This window comes from Polypterus senegalus, chromosome 2 (genome assembly GCF_016835505.1).
Source record: "Polypterus senegalus isolate Bchr_013 chromosome 2, ASM1683550v1, whole genome shotgun sequence".
NCBI classification, from domain to species: Eukaryota; Metazoa; Chordata; class Cladistia; order Polypteriformes; family Polypteridae; genus Polypterus; species Polypterus senegalus.
Genome location: NC_053155.1, coordinates 282,698,216 through 282,719,795, shown reverse-complemented (window position 1 = coordinate 282,719,795; position 21,580 = coordinate 282,698,216). Strand labels below are relative to the sequence as shown.

The window sequence follows — 21,580 nt, the reverse complement described above, 5'->3', positions numbered from 1 at the left end:
CTGGCTTACCTACTAGTCAGAGGACTCCATGTGGGAGTGTGAGAAGACACGTCGAACCCCAAGTGATTTCTCACCAGTGGATTCAGAAAGTATTCTGCCCCCTTCACTAATTTTAAACAAGTAACTTTGCTATTTTTTCCTATCAATCTACTGTACATTCAATAACACAATTACAAAGTGATGTCATACTGAACACCAAAAGAACGACGATTGTATTTTTGCAAACTGACGGACTTGTTAATAAAAGACTGTTGAACAGATTAGCCAACATTACCCCTTTACAGAAGCACCACGACACACACGGCCGCACCATGACAGTGCACTGTCAGAGTTTGACTCAAAGCAATGTGCTTATTGCTCTGCACTCACCAGATCTGCCACATCTTGATCCCTGCAACTTCTTTTTATTCCTAAGGCTTACATTAAGATTGAAGGGAAGACAATTTGGTACCATGGAAGAAATCGAGGAGATTAAATCAATTAATCAATCACAGGAGGCTCTAGACACAGTAAGAAAAGATGAGCAGGAAATGATTCAAGGAATGGGAGAAGCACTTGGACAAGTGTACTGCATCACAAGTGAAGTGTTTTGATGGTGACTAAAAGGGAACTGCTGTAACTTGTATAATAAAGTTAAGTGCCAAACAGGGTATCAGATGCAAAGAATTTGAAACAACACGTGACAAAAATCTCACACACGCAATGGATCCGAGCTGCCAGATAGCAGAGATGTAATGATGTGATGCGACTTTTTTTTTTTCCCCCTCAATGGCACACCCTGGGTTCTTTGCTTTCAGTAGTGAAGTATTTAAAAGAAATGGTGAGGCGGCCTTTTGCCGTTATGCACCCAAAATCTGAAGATATTTGCCAGGCTAACACTGTGGATCAGTGCTTCCCAAACATTCCATACAAATAGATACATTTTTACAAAAAAATAGGATTGAAAACAAGTCGTTTACAAGACATTTAGAAATATTTCTGCTTTTGCTACAGATTTAAATGCTTAACTCTCCTTTGTTAATTTCATTATATTTTGCTCTCTCTGTGCAGTTTTTCCCCTTCGTTGTATCTTATTAATGACAGTTAAAAATGAGCAGAGCAGACACCCAGGCAAACAACACTGAATAATCAAAGGCCCACTAATTAGTAAATAATTGATTAATTAAACAATTTACATACATACACACATACACACATACATACATACATTAAAACTTAGATTTGTAATTTCTATATTGTTCCCAAAACACAGAACTTGGGAAATAACACATCACTTAATTAGCCCAGGAGTCCAATTAAAAAAAACCCTGCAGCCACAGGGGGTCCCCAGGATCGACTTTGGGAAACACTGATGTGGATCATTGTTTTAAAAAAAAACTGCTAAAAACCCATTTTTTGAATGTCTTTTTCGTAGCTACATTTTAGTTGTATTCCTGACAGATTATTTGGGCACAGTATTGTCATATTCTTCAGGGATCTCAACTTTCCTCTGCTGCCTTTTCTGGTTCTTCTGTGGTATCAATCAGCGCCAACACCACCTGATCAATGCACTGAAGGCGGGTGTCCTGTCTGTCTACAAGACTAAGTTCATCAAGTCCTATCATGTGAAGCCTGAATACAAAGAGGACTGATTTAAGAACATTTATGTCCAGTGGGGGCTGAGCGGTCTTTCTGGCCTTGGTACACCTGAAGATTTTTTTTTTGCAGCCTAACTATAGTGTTTTTTTTCCTGTCCACTCAGCCATCTGACCTTACCCTTTTCTTTTTTACTTACTCTTTAATATTATCACTTAATCTTATTTGTTTTTTGCTTGATATAACTTTTTTTTCTGTGATCTTGTAAAGCACTTTGAGCTACACTGTTGTGTGATAATGTGCTATATAAATAAATGTTAATTTTTAAAAATTCCATTGTTATCTACACTCCAGGTGCATTCCTTCTTGACATAAGTATAATGCTTTATGGCATAAGGTTTATACTGTACTGGACAACGGTTTAGGAATATGACAATGAAAACAATGCAGTGGCCTCCTCAGTCACTACATCTCACTCCAAACAAAATAAGCATCCACTGGACAAGAATAGAAAAGCTACTTGTAAAACAGATCCAGCACTAGTTGATTTATAACATGGGCCCAAATCTATTACTGATGTTAAGATGGCCTGCTGAGATACTTGGCAGCTTTAATGGATGCTGTGTGTATGATGTACCTAATAAAGTGGCCACTTTGAAATTTTGGATTAAATACTACTTGGCCTTCCAAAGTTCTGTAGCACTAAAGAACAAGCACACTCATAAACACGGATTTGAAAATGTCCTTCTTTGAATATAAAAGTAAAGGAGGCCACTGTCTGGACACACTCACTTAAAGCACAATAAGCTGCAACAAAGTCATTAAGCCAGCTTGCATTTAGACTTTTTAAAAGTAAACAATAAAACAGACTTTACAGCATGTGAAATTCATTGAGATTTATTTTAAAAGTCATACAACCATGTATGTAATTCATGTACAAGTTTTAATTTATAGCCGCCCCCAAGAAAACACTCAAAAAAATGGTTATCAACAGAATTCTTTATTAATAGATATTTTTGGTTATGACCTAACAAAAGTTGCAACTTAATTCAGATAGTATTTTACAATAAAGTTAAAAAATATTTGCAAACACATCAATCCTAACAGCACACAGCAGACAGCTGAATAAAAATAGGTGCAGTAATCTTACAGTCCTAAGCTTCATCCCTTTAAAAACCAATGAAAAAGTGCCTGGCTTTGCTTTGCTTTGCTAGAGATCTGCTCGTACCTGTACAGTCAAGCAGTGAGGGGGACCAACAACAAAACAATCAACAGGTAATCAGGATTATATTTAGAGGTTTCATTTCAAAGTTGAATTACTTCTTTTACTTTTTCGTTTATCATCATTTGATAACCAAATCAAGCAGAAACATTTTTTTTTGTCTGAAAGAACATGTTAAAAAAATGGAGTCCACTAGGCCAAGGTCCTTTTGCAGTAGTGTTTAAAAATGCATCTAAAAAATGTTATTCGTTGCCCTAAATCATTTTAAATGAGATGTTCTGTTATTAACCGCACTGACCTCAGTGATTACACGTCTTTTTTAGGTCCAATAGATGGAGTACATGACTTTACAGGTACGTAACTGCCCGTTGCAGATGTATATCCACCATTAAGTGTAAAATTAAATTACATAGCAGAAAACAGAAGGTTAATTCAATATTAAAGACCATATTAATATTTATTAATACTATTCCCAATATGATGTAAAGTCTGGTAATTTTTTTGCAAATTTTGTAGGATTTTGAATTTCTAAGAACAAGTTAAAAATGCAGAAAATAAGCACTTTTAAGAGAACTGGGGCTATTGACACAATCATGTATGCATCTGTCTAAATTTGCTTAATTCGCATTATTGGTGCTTATGAAAATTTAGTGTTAATTACATGTGTGAAACAGAAAACAAATAATTCCAGTTCAATTATACGATTTTTTTCAAATATAATGTATGTCTCTAAAAAGGCTTTGATAATGCACATTTTTAAGTTATTGTTGACTGAGAAAGCCACATTAATATCAAAGCGTCATAATGCAGTCAATGAAACATACAATCTACTGCTCTAAAATAATTGGCACCGAATGTGGATTTCATAATGGACACTGTTAACCTGTGAGTACATACTTGTGGGTCCATATCTATTTGTTTTTGAATCAAAACCTTTTTCTATATTCTTCAAAAAAAACAAAAAAAAAACAAGGAAGCAAATCTGCTACAGTACAGTATATAGGCTTGGCAATATTACACTTTTAATTAACACATAACTTGTTAGATTTCAGCCTGCAACTTCTTGTCTTAACTCTATCAAAGTTTAAAATGTTTACGCAAGTGCCTATTCAGTGTATGTTTCCAGAGCTGGCAGATTTACATGATCCTGTTTGGTACGAGAAGACATCTAGTTCACAATGTATTGGTGTCTGTCTTACTTCTCCAACAGTAGTGCAGGAATAACAAAATGTAAAGGAAAAAAACAACATAAGGAAGAAGGAAAATACACTGGTGAGAGAAATAAAGGATAGGGTGAGAAAAACAGAAACTGCTTCAGTGAATCAGGGTATCGCAAACTGTACAACTAGCTCTTCTTTTGCATCAACTTTAATTTGTGAAAGTGCACTGTACGCATAAGCTGCTATCTTGAAAACCTGAAGAAGAAAAAAAAATCAATCTTAGCATAAACAAATTTCACTGCCTCCACGAGCATTTGAAAGTCTGTTCTGAGAATTTAGAAAGCTTGCATGATGTCAGAAAGTCAGGAAAACTACTCTTTAACAAAATACCTGTTGTACATCTGAATACGACACTGGATCACTTGCAAGTACTTGATGTGGCTGGTTAGTTAAGGAAGGCAGAAGAGAAGGTTTCTTTAATGACAAGGAGTTGCTTAACATGGCCAGCTTTGAACTGCAATAAAATACAAAATATTAAATTGGTCAGGTTTTAAAACAAACTTGTAATAATCAATAAATACTGAAATTCATCAAACGTCAATTAACATTAATATCAAACAATAATTAAGGTTAACTGGCTCAAGTTTCTGTGACCAATTTATTCATTCTTTTCATTATTTATTTTAATCCCTTTTTAAGGTGCATTTGCATAGAAAGCAGCTATGGTCTTTATAATGCACAAAATGTCTGTCAGCATATAACAACTTTGCTCCAAAGGACCAGTTTTGCTGAAATCACTTTTTCTTCACGAAAATTTATCAAGAAATTGCATTAAGATTACCAAATAATAAATAAAAACACACTGTACAAATTTGGAAATTTCAAAAACAACATTGGCAAATTCTCAAAATTGAATGACTTAAAATAGAGACATACTCAGGTTCACTTCAATTACTAAAAAGATTACCGTTTCAAATCTACAATGAAGAAAGGTTAATATAAATTGAATATTTTGTATATCCTCTCTCTTATACATGTCTCCCGTCCAAGTTATTGAAACAGCAGGGGTGGGGTGTAAACATAGAATCAACTCACACAAATCTCTGTCACACCAACTTGTTTTTCCTGCTGCTTGAAGTCATGTCTGGCAAGTTAAATTATCTTCATAACCATAAAATTAATAAAGGTCAGCAAGTAAAGCAAACAGTTTGTTACTTCTGAATCATAAAGACGACAAGGACGGCTGTCAAAATTAAGTTCAAGTTCACAAATGCATCGTATTATTTTAATATGGTAGTACAGTGCAAATAATATTTATGCTTTAGAAGAAAAAATTAACTTCAAATACAAAAAAGCAATTGATTAACAGAAAATGTTTTGAATTTAACTTTTACCAATACAATGACAAGAGAGTATATTATGTAATGATGGAAATGATAAATTATTGGAATATAAAAAAACAAATCCATGAGGACTGATTGGGATCATTTACAGTGGTGTGAAAAACTATTTGCCCCCTTCCTGATTTCTTATTCTTTTGCATGTTTGTCACACAAAATGTTTCTGATCATCAAACACATTTAACCATTAGTCAAATATAACACAAGTAAACACAAAATGCAGTTTTTAAATGATGGTTTTTATTATTTAGGGAGAAAAAATCCAAACCTACATGGCCCTGTGTGAAAAAGTAATTCCCCCTTGTTAAAAAACAACCTAACTGTGGTGTATCACACCAGAGTTCAATTTCCGTAGCCACCTCCAGGCCCGATTACTGCCACACCTGTTTCAATCAAGAAATCACTTAAACAGGAGCTGCCTGACACAGAGAAGTAGACCAAAAGCACCCCAAAAGCTAGACATCATGCCAAGATCCAAAGAAATTCAGGAACAAATGAGAACAGAAGTAATTGAGATCTATCAGTCTGGTAAAGGTTATAAAGCCATTTCTAAAGCTTTGGGACTCCAGCGAACCACAGTGAGAGCCATTATCCACAAATGGCAAAAACATGGAACAGTGGTGAACCTTCCCAGGAGTGGCCGGCCGACCAAAATTACCCCAAGCGCAGAGACGACTCATCCGAGAGGTCACAAAAGACCCCAGGACAACGTCTAAAGAACTGCAGGCCTCACTTGCCTCAATTAAGGTCAGTGTTCACGACTCCACCATAAGAAAGAGTCTGGGCAAAACGGCCTGCATGGCAGATTTCCAAGACGCAAACCACTGTTAAGCAAAAAGAACATTAGAGCTCGTCTCAATTTTGCTAAGAAACATCTCAATGATTGCCAAGACTTTTGGGAAAATACCTTGTGGACTGATGAGACAAAAGTTGAACTTTTTGGAAGGCAAATGTCCCGTTACATCTGGCGTAAAAGGAACACAGCATTTCAGAAAAAGAACATCATACCAACTGTAAAATATGGTGGTGGTAGTGTGATGGTCTGGGGTTGTTTTGCTGTTTCAGGACCTGGAAGGCTTGCTGTGATAGATGGAACCATGAATTCTACTGTCTACCAAAAATCCTGAAGGAGAATGTCCGGCCATCTGTTCGTCAACTCAAGCTGAAGTGATCTTGGGTGCTGCAACAGGAAAATTACCCAAAACACACCAGCAAATCCACCTCTGAATGGCTGAAGAAAAACAAAATGTAGACTTTGCGGTGGCCTAGTCAAAGTCCTGACCTGAATCCAACTGAGATGCTATGGCATGACCTTAAAAAGGCGGTTCATGCTAGAAAACCCTCAAATAAAGCTGAATTACAACAATTCTGCAAAGATGAGTGGGCCAAAATTCCTCCAGAGCGCTGTAAAAGACTCATTGCAAGTTATCGCAAACGCTTGATTGCAGTTATTGCTGCTAAGGGTGGCCCAACCAGTTATTAGGTTCAGGGGGCAATTACTTTTTCACACAGGGCCAATGTAGGTTTGGATTTTTTTTTCTCCCTAAATAATAAAAACCATTAGTCAAATATAACACAAGTAAACACAAATGCAGTTTTTAAATGATGGTTAAATGTGTTTGATGGTCAGAAACATTTTGTGTGACAAACATGCAAAAGAATAAGAAATCAGGAAGAGGGCAAATAGTTTTTCACACCACTGTATGTTAGGTAGAATGCCTAGTGAGGGGCTGGGTGGTCTTGAGGCCTTGGAACCCCTGCCGATTTTGTTTTTGCCTCCAGCCCTCTGGAGTTTTTTTTTTTTTTCTCTTCCTTCTGTCCTCCCCGGCCATTGGACCTTTATTCTTTTTTAACAGTATTGCCTAATTGTTATATTTTTTTCTTTCTTCATCTTGTAAATCACTTTGAGCTACATCATTTGTCTGAAAACGTGCTATACAAGTAAATGTAGTGGTTGTCGTTGGCCAATTAGATATGATTGAGCAACGTTTCTGGTTAGCTTTACAGATGTGGGAGTAGAAACCAGACAGATATTTGTATATAGGAGAGATGGTTGACTACAAATAATTAATTGGAAGAGAAGGGGATAGTGAGTGTGTAGAGTTTCTCTCTCTCCAAGTACCGAGCTCTGCTGCAAAAAGAAAAAGCAGGAGGTAAGAAACATTTCCAAACTGACTCATTAAAAAGGTCTCTCAGCATAGAGGTATCTGACCAGTGTTGGAGTGGTACTAAGATTTTGACCTTCTTATCAATATCAGCACCAGTTACAAAATGGCACAGAAGCAAACAGACAACTCTGCAAACACCCCCGTCTTCCCAGCAGCCTCACAGCTTTGTCGCTTTCTATATAAAGGGTGGAAGGGGGTACCCCTTGGAGTCTCCATTACAGTTATATTAATCTATATCTTCAAAGAGAGAGTGCTATGTCCCGCATGATGAATCAAGTTACAAGTAATACATATGGGAGAAGGGTTGCAATTGTGTAAATAAATGTCAGAGTGCAAGGCATTTGAAAACTACCATTTATTTTTGGTACGGAACAGAAAGGCGTAAGTTATAAACAGGGCTAACAAAGAGAGAGGAACTTTATAGTATTACAAAGAATGAATGAGGCCTCGCAAGAGGGAAGCAGATACTTGGTTTCTTTGAGAAGCAAGAACAGAGGAGGATTTGTATGGCTGACCCACTTCCAGATTGGCCTAAAGATAAGGGCATGTTGGTACGATATAAGCCAAGGCAGTAGACTCCATTCAAGTAATCACATATCAGAGTGAAAAATTTGACAAATGTTTTTAATTCTTTCGATACTGATAATATATTCACATGCTTGCATATTTGAAGCTCCATGTAGGGATTTTTCACCTTCCTACTTCACAGCATTCACCTGAATTTCCAGTCGGACTATTCAGAGAAATGTGAGGTTGCTGTTGATTTCTTACTTGGTTTATAAAAAAGCATTTAAAGAAAATCTTCATATGTTTGATGAAAATAAAAAGTATACTAAACATTAAATGAGTATCACTTCTCTTCCAATACAATTTAACCACAAAAATGGCATTTCTGACTGATTAGGTTATATATATTTTATATACAATTGACTAAGGGAATAGGTCAAGGTTACATCACAACTTGTCAAATTGGGGTAGCTTCTCTTTCTCTGAATTCTCTTAGTTGTAACTCTAAATGAATAGAGCATTCTTGTGGAATTTCTAACTTCCAGAAATCTGAATTCCTGTTTACTATTTGTCCAACAGCACTTGAACACAGCATAAGAGACTTAACAGTGTGCTAGAGGGGGGAGTAAGACAGAACACAAAGAACTTTGGCACTAGTGCTAGAAAGCAGGCATGCATGAGATAGAGAGATACTTTATTAATCCCAAGGGGAAATTCACATGATCCAGCAGCAGTATACTGATACAATGAAACAATATTAAATAGTAATAAAGATGAAAAAATGAAAAAAATAAAAATAAAATTAATGTTAGCATTTACTCCCCCGGGTGGAATTGAAGAGTCGCATAGTGTGGGGGTGGAACGATCTCCTCAGTCTGTCAGTCGAGCAGGACAGTGACAGCAGTCTGTTGCTCAAGCTACTCCTCTGCCTGGAGATGATACTGTTCAGTGGATGCAGTGGATTCTTCATGATTGACAGGAGTTTGCTTAATGCCCGTCGCTCTGCCACAGATGTTAAACTGTCCAACTTTACTCCTACAATACAGCCTGCCTTCTTAACAAGTTTGTCCAGGCGTGAGGCGTCTTTCATCTTTATGCTGCCACCCCAGCACACCACTGCGTAGAAGAGGGCACTCGCCACAACCGTCTGGTAGAACATCTGCAGTGTTGAAGGATGCCAACCTTCTCAGAACATATAGTCTGCTCTGACCTTTCTTACATAGAGCATCAGTATTGGCAGACCAGTCCAATTTGTCATCCAGCTGCACTCCCAGATATTTATAGGACTGCACCCTCTGCACACAGTCACCTCTGATGATCACAGGGTCCATGAGGGGCCTAGGCCTCCTAAAATCCTCCTCCTGCCCACACCTGATGCAGCCCACAATAGCAGTGGAAGTTAACTATTTATACACTTGGATGGAGCACACATTGAAAAGATCTGGTTTATTATAACAAGTGGGATTTCCATACAATTATAAAAGTGGATGTTAAGTAAACAGTACTTTCAATAATGTATTAGTCATTTCAGAAACTCCTAAATGGTGTCTTAATAGATCTAAGTGCTTTGAGCATGGTAAAGATGGTATATATGTAAATAAAATGCAGAATAATCACTATCATTATCATCTTGAATCTGTTTTGGAATGACAGAGAGAGTGAAGTACAAGTAAAAATGGAATAAAACTTCAAACCTAAAACTGCTGGCTAATGCGAACAAAATTATAGCTAAGAGTGAGAATATTGTTACATTTATTAATGGGTATGTTAAGTCTTTCATAAAGAAAAGAAAAATCTAAATGACCTATATCCCTTTCCAAGCAAGCATATATTTCTTTTTTAAATACGCAACAATCTACTACAACATTCAGAATATTATTCAATAAATAAAAAAATGTCTACAGTATACCTGTACTGTCTCGCTTTGTCCATGTATTCATGCTGTTCCATTCCCTGTGAATCAGCTGCAGCAACATCAATTATGTTCCTGGAAAGAAACACAGGGTATTGTTTTAATGTACCATCTTCTTCTCCATTATAATATGTGCAAAAAATTCCAGAGGTGATGTAACATTTCAGGGAAAGGTGCATTTCCAATAGTCTAACTCATACTTTATGCTAAATACATATTTTTAAACGTATATAAAACTTTCGGTGATATATCTCTCATTAAATCTTACATAAAAATCATTTCACATTCTTCTTCAGACACTTGTGACAAAATCTTTAAATGGTTTTGTTGGCTGCCATTTTCCTTTTCATTTTAAAAAAAAGTACACATAGTATTGTTCAGATTTAATAAACATAAATTATGTAACAAGGACTACTTGGTCTAACTTATGCTCCACATATGGTTAGACAGCTTTAAATATATAGGCCTTAATTTTTTTTTACTGGAACTATAACACCAGTCACAAAAAACACCTGGCAATGATTACTATGCAAAATTGGTAGAAAGTTAAATAAACTCCGTTTACAAGGTTACATACTGTACATGACAATGACATTGAATCAATTATACACCAAAAACAAGGACCACACAATTTTAAAATATGCTGCATGTATAATACTGTAAAAAGAGTCACTATTCATCCTAACAGAAGTCATTTTTATCAGTTCCTTTTATTCTTTATTTTATCTAAGCCTTTCACGAAAAAGAGTAACAATAAATGCACAGTCAAGCAAAAACCTTCACATATGTTTAAAATTTTTGCTTTGGATTTTCTATATACACTTTAAAGTAGTTAACTAGTTTTGCCTCTTGAACCACAAAAAGTACTAAACAATAAAACAGTTGAGCATACAGTAAAAATATGACAGTCCAGTGTGCTGGCAGAAAGTGTTTTTAAAAAACAGCATTTAACAAAAAAATCCATCCTGTCAGCAATGAAAAAATATCTGAATTGTTCATATTGTTACTGTTAGTCAAAAACTTAAATACTTTATGTCCAGAGGAATATTTATACTGAACTGAAATCTCACCAGTGAGTGTCTCCTGGGTGTAGCAAGTGTGGAAATATCAATGATCAAATTCTGGGGAAGATATTGAATTTTAAAAAGGAATGCTTTTACAGAATTGCAAATTGCAAATACCTTCAAACTAGTCCAGGGATGCAACACAGAAATTTCTCAAAAATTTTTAAATTAAAAGTGGAGCTTTTGTGTTATAATACAACAAAGACTGTATGGTGGGTTACAAGTGATCTGTTAGCTTAGATCCACCTTTAAAAAATAGTCCCACACACAGCATACATACACCAGATAGTTACACACCACCAAGGTCCTGACAGTGCCCAATTATTGATGTTTTACAGCTATTCACATTTAGCAGTAAGTAATTTGAAGAACAACAACAAAATGTATTTAAACCATACATTATGCCAAACAATGCACATTTAGTGGTTCCTTCTTAAATTAATAGGGTATGTTGATATGAATCTCCATTTTAATCTCATTTTCACTGTAAACAAGCCAAACTTTAAGTATAAGAATAACAGGTCATTAACGGAAAAAAGGAAACATGCACTCTTGAATCAGAGTTTATCTAGGTTATTCTGTTAATTTCTTCCTAAAATGACTGATGAATCACTTTTATCAAAATATCTTTGGGAATAGGGCATTAAGGCAGTGGCACATCACCACCAGTAGACAGATGAACAAGACAGTAGCCAAGTCCCACATAACGACTATAAAAGAAATCTGCAAGAGGAATGCAATCTGTAATTCAATGTTTTTTACATGTTGATAAACAATGATACTGCAAGCTAAATCCAATGAAATAGTCCTACATATTTTATTACTTTAGATTCCTGGGTTCAAAAAGAGGCAAATAGAAACACTTGTAAAAGATAAACAGGAGTATACTAAAGTGCAACTAATTTACAATGAAAATTTGGAGCAAATTACAAGGAAAATATGGCTCCTCAACTTATTATTTAGTTTGCCACAGTGCAAAAGCTCTTAATATGGAAAGCATTCAGGCCAGCATTTGCTTAAGATGTGCGACTGTCAGAACTCAGAAACGTCTTCATTTTACATTTCCACAAAGCTAATTTTACTTTATATTTGGAAGTGAGACCAGCTATGTTATATGGGATGGAGACGATGGCACTGACCAAAAAACGGGAGACCGAGCTGGAGGTGGGAGAGTTACAGATGTTAAGATCTGCACTGGGTGTGATGAGGATGGACAGGATTAGAAATGAGTACATTAGAGGGTCAGCTCAGTTTGGAAGGTTTGGAGACAAAGTCAGAGAGGCGAGACTGCGTTGGTTTGGACATGTGCAGAGGAGAGATGCTGGGTATATTGGGAGAAGGATGGTAAGGATAGAGCTGCCAAGCAAGAGGGAAAGAGGAAGGTCTAGGAGAAGGTTTATGGATACAGTGAGAGAGAACATGCAAGTGATGGGTCTAACAGAACAAGATGAAGAGGACAGGAGGATGTGAAAAAAGATTATCTGCTGTGGCAACTGTTAATGGGAGCAGCCAAAAGAATGAGAAGGAGAGACCAATCAAAATGATTTCTGCAATTAGAAAAATACAGCAGAAGCAGCTCCAGCTCCAGCTCCAACTCTACTCTAGCTATTAGTTTTGATTTAAATGCTAAGACTAGGAGGGATGTCTCTTATAACAATTACAATATTTCAGAGTTTGCTGACACTTCAGGTTGAAGTTAATCTTCCTACAGTAGTTTTATCTTTAAAATTGTAACTAGGTCTGCATTGTATTTTCCGAAGTAGCACTGTTATAAATCCAATACAAAAGTGTCACTCTTGTGTTGATAGTGCACACAATAATACTATATTTTTTGAACCTGTTTAGTCTAATCTAATTCTTGTGTCTATCCCACTAGAAACCAATCACAGATGAGTAATAATTCTACTGCAAGGCACTCATCTTTTGTTTATAATACAAACAATGCATATCGGAACTTACTAGCAAGTTTGAATATGAAATCCAGCAAAAAAAAAAAAAAAATCACTGAAAAGATGTGATGTGTAATATTACAAATATTGCAATTATGGATGATGACTGATTGAAATAATCAGCTATTGGCTTTATTATTTATTATTGAAATTCCAATATTAGAAAGACAACACTGACAACTTTTGACTACAGGCTGAATTACATGAATTTCATGCTACACAAACTAATTTTTATGTCAGTTTCCTAATGTGTGCATAGCTGAAATAAAACAAAAAGTAAATGTTAACCTTTAGATCTATAAAGCACAATATTTGTTACATTTATACATAGCTTAGCTTTCTGAGAGAGCCTTAAAATTCAGAACACAGATTCGTCTCATCCTAAATCAGGTTTTGGATTCAGCCTTGATGGCTGGAGGAGGGCAGAGTGAATGGTTGTGAAATCTCATAACATATTTTGATCATTAATCATATTTTTCTGCATTCAGGTGTTATCAGACAGACAGCAAATACAAGAAATACAAGAAGTCGGGGCTACAAGTCAGACAATTAGAAGAAAACAAAGCTACCCAAAAATTCTCAGCTAGGGCATAATGCTGACCCTTCATCTCAGTCAAATGTTTACAATAAAACACAAAACCTGGTCAGCCAGAAAGACTATTATTTAGTCAAATTGCTTTAGAGGGAAGTATATTTTTTTTTTGTAGAACAAACAATTTAGGTAAAATGTCACAACTCTGAGCTCCAAAATCTCCAAGAGCACATGAACGCAGCATTTACTCTAAACACAATAAGTTTATCCCACTTTAAAATTTACAGAAATGTTTGGAAATATGGCAAACAGAAATACAGTTTTAAAAAAAAAAGCAACAATTAAGAAATCCAGGCTTGACTCTCACACTTTACATTTAACGTTTTTTTTTTTTTTTTATTTCAAGCATTTTCCTCACTTTTCATAAGCCTCTCTGGGTGCAGCCAAATTTTCTCTGAAATTATGTTTTGGATTTTTGGGTTCTTTGAACCAGAAGCAAGAAAAAAATAGGCTTTTTAATATTAACAATTATGGACTAAATGTAATAAATCATAATATATATTTTGTATGTTTATTTCACTTGCCAATTTCTTACCAGGTAACACTCAGTATCTGAGATAAGAATTACTTATATTAAAATACTCCGTTTTATTTATCACCACAGAGTAATTCTTTATGTGATCTTAAACCTCGTCTAGCCAATTCTGTGTGCAAGCTTCTAGTAAATTATTATGTTAGTCCAAGCTGCATATTCCCAGTCAAATTTTCTTGCATGCAGGTTTATTTATTAGATTGTTTTTACTCTTAACACTATAAATAAAAAAACTGTAAAATGCTTTCAGATTGATAAAATGTGCTTGAGAAACATTATTACTCTGTGCATACTAAATGTGTATAGTATCACATTGCAAGGTATGTATTATTTACAGAAGGCATTACTCCAGAATAGCACATTCTATAATACAGACCAAGCTCTGTGGGATTTCTTTCTCTTTGTTATATGTAGCACAACAATACACAGGATAAATGATGAGTTAGTCTGACAGTCACATACTGATGATGAACTGTCTCAGCATGTTAAACATATAGAAAGGTATATAGAATGTCAAAAATATTCACTTCCAATTTACTTTTTTTAGGCCTACAATTTTAAACAATTTAGGACACTCAATCCTGAAATAACCTTAAACCAAAAAATCTTAACAATATTCAACAGGATATTAATATATTTGCATTATGACTTCATATTGTGATTCCACCAAGGTCTAGAACAACTTAGCATAAATGTTCAAAAGTTAGTATTCCAATAGCAAGAACACTATGTGGATATGCAAAATAATATTCCCTTCAGCAAATGTGTGCTTTGATAACTGCACAAATGAAACTGTAAATATAGCAATGAGTGTGTACTACAGTAGCTACAAATGTCAAAAAGAGCTGCAGAGTTCTTACTTTATCCAATCACTAAAACCGTAAACATTAATGACACTATTATTAACAAATAAACATTAAGTTATAAGCAACGGCCACTTCTGTACAGGACAGTGCTTCTTTTGGTACTGATACTACAGTTAAGTATGATGACTGCAATTACTAAATGTAGCATGCAGTTTCCTTACACACACCCAAATCAGAAGACTCACTTAAAACAACGATTTTGAAACTTTTTGTCCCGCACCTACTATTAACATGAATTTCATAAATGCACCACTAAATAAAAGTTATTTGCTTTTAACAAATATCTGACTTGAAATTATTAAAGTAGAATCTAAAAAAAATATAAGTAGCTTACCAGTCAACTTATATCAGATTATTCATCTAACTGGCACACAAATTTTTCACTTTGAAAGACTTAGATCATTCAATTGACCTTTACCATCCTGTGCCAGGGCACTTTTTTTTCTCTTTTAAATCTGGTGAGCAAACTTACCTCTGTGCAAGATTTAATGCAACAACACATGAGATGGAGTCTTTTGTCAGGTGTATAGGGTTTTTGATACTTTACTATTAAGTATACCATTTATGCGTGATCAGAAATTTTCCTTTCTTTATTTTACATTTCCTGCTAAAGAAAATTCACTTTTAGTGTGTATGAGATGCTTTTTCTAAATGTCCTAAAGTTTAATGGTTTTCAGCTGCCCTGGGCAAGGAATTCTGAGCACAAAACACACAGGGCATAGGGCACAGCTTCGATAAACAAGCAAGAAAATCCATAATTTTTCTCTGTTCCGATAAGAGCTTGCTCTTTGCTTTTTGTTTATCACCATCTTCTTGTGCAAACCATTCCAATTGATCTATTAGACTGGCCATTTAAAGATGAGGCAATCCATCCCTTTAGTTTTTTTTTTGGGCTGTTTGTTTTAAGTAGGCCACTTTTTCATCTTGATGACTGAGTTCATAAAGGATTGTAGTGAGAATAAGCAAGGAAACAAATGCAACACTACTATCTATAAGCTGGAAAATAAAACTGTTAAAGTGACAAGGTGCTACTGCACTCACTGTTTGTCGTTATACCCTTCTATTCCACAAAAGTTTAAAGAACTGTGTCACATCACCGAAGGAACCCACTAGCATTTCCCCTATGATACCCCCACTTTGCGAAACAATACCTTAAAAATTAACAGATTGTTCAATCTCCCTTTTGTTTCAAATTCTAAATATATGTAAAGGTTGTTATTAATACAAAAATTTCCAAATACCAGACTTCTCATTAAATTTTTCAAAATAAAAAAAAACTGGGAATATTTCAATTAAAAAATGTAAGATTACCAAATCAGTACACATGTGGCAGTTATATTGGTTGATGAAGAGATTAAAAAAATAAATAAAATAAAATTTGAAAGAGCAACTAAAAACCCCTAATTTCCATACATACTACTCAAAAATAAAATACTTTCTACATAAAAACAGGATTCTAAAGGATACAACTAGATTTAAAACAAAGTATAAAAAGACACAAATACAGGAATGTAAATACTCCTGTAAATTTGGTAAATGTTAAGTGGGAAAATTTAACAAGCAGGGCATTAGCCTCTAGATTACTATATGTAGATATTTTTCCAATGCATGTACATGAGGAGGAATAGATGTACGAAGACAATTTTGATAAAAATTCCAAAATGCTCAAAAAGCATACAGTGCTGTCCTTGTGAGGATGGATGTAAGGGCTGCCTGTTCATCTGTCTTGGTTGAAGGAAGGTTGGTAGAAATCCTCTCTGTCCCATTGCTTGCTTTATTTGGTAGGTTTGTGACTGGGTTCAACAATGGCTTTCTATCTCCTGAATCCTAAAGGAAATCAAAATATATAGTTATCAGAATAATATTAAATAGTTTATTATTACACAGTGTAGAGCTGTAAAGGCCTTTATATCAATAACCGCAGTTTTCAAATCACAACAAATATGCCTGAGTGTGTATGGGCAACAAACTACAGCAAACATATCTTCATTCTACATTCATTCATTCATTCATTCTGCACTATTGCTCAACAAGCTCAAAGCCTAGAACAGTTCAATCTGACAGATGATTATAAAATGATACCTATAGTTTTCTTTTTAATTTGGTTTTAACACTCAAAAGTTACTCTTCTGTACTTTTTGTCTAGCAGCAAACAATACTACCAAAATAGCCCCCTTTATGCACTACTAGCAAAATACCCACGCTTCACAGCAGAGAAGTAGTGTGTTAAAGAAGTTATGAAAAAGGAAACATTTTAAAAACAACGTAACATGATTGTCAATGTAATTGTTTTGTCACTTTTATGAGTGTTGCTGTCATCAAGGATTTGATTATCATTATTTCTTTCAATCAGGTTCGTATTTGGAGGATGTGTTGTGTTCAAGTTATATTCCGTGTTTGTGAACCGTTGTAAAGATACCAGGTTTCATTCATTGAAGTGATCACTACCCAAAGCGGTACTCGTGAATCTAAGATGTTTAACAGGCATTCCCAGTATTAAGTTGTGGATTTGCCTGTGAATATTTAGCGGCAGCGTGTCTATGAACGTAATTTAAACTTAAGCTTTACACCTTGCTTTCCTATTTATGTGTCTACAAAGGCTTGTTCAGATACAGAGGGTTGTTCCTTTCTTACTGCATCAATAAACAGCTCGTCTTCCTCTTTATCTGAGACATCACACACTGCATGCACAGGTTTACCTCTCCCAGTCCTGCAAAGTCAGTTCACGTGAACCGCTTGGAGTACATGCATCGAAGGTTCTCAGCCGTGCTTGTGCTATCTCGTGCGATCTTGCAATTTAGCTCAGACCCGGCACTTAAAAGTTTCTCTCGCACTTTTGCCGAGTTTGAGCCAAACACTATTCTATTCCTGACCATCTCATCTTCGTTTGCATAAGCTTAGTCCTTCACCAGCAGTTTTAACTCCGTTACAAAGTGATGAAAAGTCTCATTTATACCCTGTGTCTTCTCATTAAACTTGTATCTCGTGAATATCGTATTCGTCGTAGACATGACAAATGCCAGCGGCAGCCTGTCTATGAACTTACTTTAAACTTAAGGTTTACACTGTGCTTTGTTTCCGCAGTAGCTGCACTTATGAATATGCTTGTATGCGTCACTCGCTTCATATTCTTTTGCTGCCTTCTCAATTGTGTAATGCGTTTCTTGTTCAGCCCTCCTTGGAGCTCTCACTTGTTCTCTGCATACTGCGTTCACAGTCAGTTCACGTGAGCCGCTCGGAGTACATGCATCGAAGGTTCTGAGGCTGTGCTTGTGCTATGTCGTACAATCTTGCGATGTCCACGGCTTTATTTAATGTTAGCTAAGACCTGGCACTTAAAAGTTTCTCTCCCACTTTCGCTGAGTTTGTCCCAAACACTAGTCTATCCCTGACCATCTCATCCTCGTTTGCATAAGCACAGTCCTTCACCTGCGAATATTTAGCGGCAGCGTGTCTATTGGATTGCTGCTGATGGATGGCCTTATATGGGCAGGCACTCAATTATGTGGGAGGCGTGACGATGAGGGATGCAACTCCGCCTCACACGGCGACTGAGCTGCAGGCAATGGCCATATAGATGTACGAAAGCAGGTTCCAGTTATGACCGTTACACAAAGAATTTCAAAATGAAACCTGCCCATCTTTTGTAAGTAAGCTGTAAGGAATGAGCCTGCCAAATTTCAGCCTTCTACCTACACGGGAAGTTGGAGAATTAGTGATGAGTCAGTGAGGGTTTTGCCTTTTATTAGTATAGATTGATTTAACATTTAGCTAACAAAACTTCACCAAGGCAGCTGTCTGGCCTAGCTAGGTTAAAACACTCAAATACCAAGGCAGCTATGAAACCACTGAGCTCACCACTGAAAAAGTTGAAATTGACAAGTCCAATTTGACAAAGTAGTCTTAACACTACAGTGCTTTGCAGCCCAGGAAACATGTCACATATTTTTGCAAAATGATCGTTTTTATTCTGTTAAGTTTTAGGACGTGCAGCAACTCCTTTACATTCATGATGGTAAAACAGCAGAAGACCCCAGCAAATGTGAAAATTCATGAAATCCATACCATATGATTAGGTAAGTGGTCCTGTTTTAAACAATTCAATCAACATTATTTTACTTTATTGTACTGGAATAAACATTCACAATTTTTAATATCATCACAGCACAAACGAGCTGCATCAGCCCCGTACGAGTCAGCCATTGTATGAGTTGGTATTCCATCCACAGCGGAAAGGGCTCCTATAAAAGCAGAAAGCCTGCAACAATGACTGGTCCTTTTAAGGATAGTAAGCCACCTAAATAAGCCATTTAAACAACAAGATAATCCATTTTGGCATTCAGTGCCAGTGCTAAACTGGTGTCAGGAGCAGGGCAAAAAAGACCTTGGCCAACCACAGAGTACCATGAAGCCCTACAACAGACTTATGTGGCTCTCTTGAGGAGTTGCAGGAGAGTGCTAAAGTGGAGATCCAGATTTTTTATTGCTGTCTGCAGTATTAGTATTGGTGGGTCGGGGATGACTGGTGCTGGAGACAGCCAACGGAGCTGGGAAAAGTGTGGAAGATCGGTGGTAAAACTGTGCAGGCAAAGGAGGATGCAGATTGTAGGGGTGTTATAGGGCATTCAAGGAGGGTGAGTCTCAAAGCTGAGATTCGCACCTTCACTGAAGTGATGCTGCAAACAGCTGAGATATCACATCATCTGCCGTTCCACGCAAGGAAGTTTGCCTGCTCACTTACAATCGACAGATCATCAGACAGACATGCAGTGTTTAAACACCTTTATGCAGCACTGCCTTACAATTATTTGTTTTTTTTTTTTAAATAAGCAAAATGACACCTTTTATTGGCTAACTAAAAAAATTTTTAACCAAATAATATGCACTTGCACTACCAACTATAAAATAAAACTAATATTTATCTAATCAATATAATTTTATGTGCTGCAAATCATTCTCAACATTGCTTATTTATTTTTGGCTTATTAGTCATCTGCAAGCTCCAAAAACATTTCCACTTAATTGATCATGGACAAATCATGAACAACCAAAACCATGAACTTGAAGTTGACAAATATGGATTACTAAACATTTTTACTGTGACACAGCATTAGAAAGAAACAACGGAAGATTGATTATCTCAAACAATTAGGTTCAATGTTAGTTCAATTAAGAATTTAGATAATCAAACAAACATGACAATATTCAGTTTATATGAAAAAAATGTAATTAGGAAGGTTAATAATGCTTCATTTTGCAACATGAAGTGTTATGGAAGAAATAATGAACCGATTTAGAAAATTGTAAATAAACAAAATATTCTGATGTTTCAATGAATACCATATTATATTTATTTTGAACTTACCAAATTATTTTACACGGTTTCCACTAGAAACAGAAATAAACATAAGTATCTGCACACAAAAAAAGAATACAATGAATCTTGGAAAAGTTTATTTTTAAAATACAGTGCGGAATTTAGAATTTATTTATTTTTTTAACCATGCAAGATTGTCTCTCTTTCACACCAAGGTCTTTCACACTCTTTAATAGCAGCACCTCTGTAAAACTGAATTGTCTGTCACTCAAACAATGCAACTGCAGTTTCCAACCATTTCTACAAGCATTTTTCATCTCATCACATCATGTTTCTCCATGTGCAAAAACATCGGAAATATTTATTCTTGTGCAGAAAGTGGAAGGTGGCCTGGATCAGAGCTTATGAGTCGTGGAAAGTGAGCACAGATGGTGCTACTTCTGATCCGAAATGAGCGGTATGAGGTGGAATCTGTGATGTGAATGTGGAGGCAGGCAGATAGTATGTGAGGCAGATGAGAGTACATGGAGCTGTATGTTAGAAGCTGTTGAAGGTGAGGTGGTGTTGGATGGACAAGCAGAAGAACAGCCTTTAGGAAGCAATATTCTATGTTTTTATCCCATACAACTTAAAAAAACAAATATATACTATAATTTTTTTGGAGGTGGCAGTTGTACGGTAAATATAAAAATATACTTTTAAAGAATTTACGTTGTTGGTCTGGTCCCTGCATGTGCTTTATTGCCATTATATTAACAGTTTAAACACTTTCTGTAAAAAAAAGTAATAAAGCATTTGGCAGTTTTGACAATTTTCAACTAAAAGGAATTTTTCAGTATAAATTCTAGAATGCATACAAAATCAGGTTATGAAAATCCACAGGAGCAGAACTTGTTCATAATCGGAGATCCACTAGCATCTCTGTCTTAATGGATCAGTATAACTGTATTTAACAACTGCACTTTAAAAAAATAAATAGAAGATGAATATAACTTTTCCTCATCCAAGATGCACAATCTTCTACGACAGGCTATGTGTGTGTACTAGGCTGACCCGCCTTTTAAGGCGACCGACTTTTAAGTTGACCACTTTGATATTTTATACAAACTCATTAATTTGGTTATATTGCATTTGAGCGGTATTACTTTAATACTCGTAGTTTCTGTTATTTTTGTCATGAAATTTAAACTTTTTTTCTATATTGAGGTCGCCTTTTTGAACCCCCCTGATATTTACTACACGGTGAGGCATTTGTACTCCATCAACATTAATTATTTCCAGAGACATAATTTTGTCTATTTTTCCAGGGCATCGCG

At 35.7% G+C, this 21,580-nt stretch overlaps 1 protein-coding gene across 1 annotated transcript in view; it reads right to left on the bottom strand.

Annotated features, from left to right (window-relative positions):
• Positions 1-2,559: 2,559 nt before the first annotated feature.
• Positions 2,560-21,580, bottom strand: part of lamtor1 (late endosomal/lysosomal adaptor, MAPK and MTOR activator 1) — a 29,646-nt gene continuing 10,625 nt past the window's right edge. Inside the window, exons 2-5 of the mRNA XM_039745675.1 lie at positions 16,626-16,774; positions 9,942-10,019; positions 4,348-4,471; positions 2,560-4,212 (exon numbers count right to left, since the gene is read on the bottom strand). Of these exons, the coding sequence (XP_039601609.1) occupies positions 4,120-4,212; positions 4,348-4,471; positions 9,942-10,019; positions 16,626-16,774 (444 nt within the window). The 3' untranslated portion in view covers positions 2,560-4,119. The remainder of the gene's footprint in view (positions 4,213-4,347; positions 4,472-9,941; positions 10,020-16,625; positions 16,775-21,580) is intronic.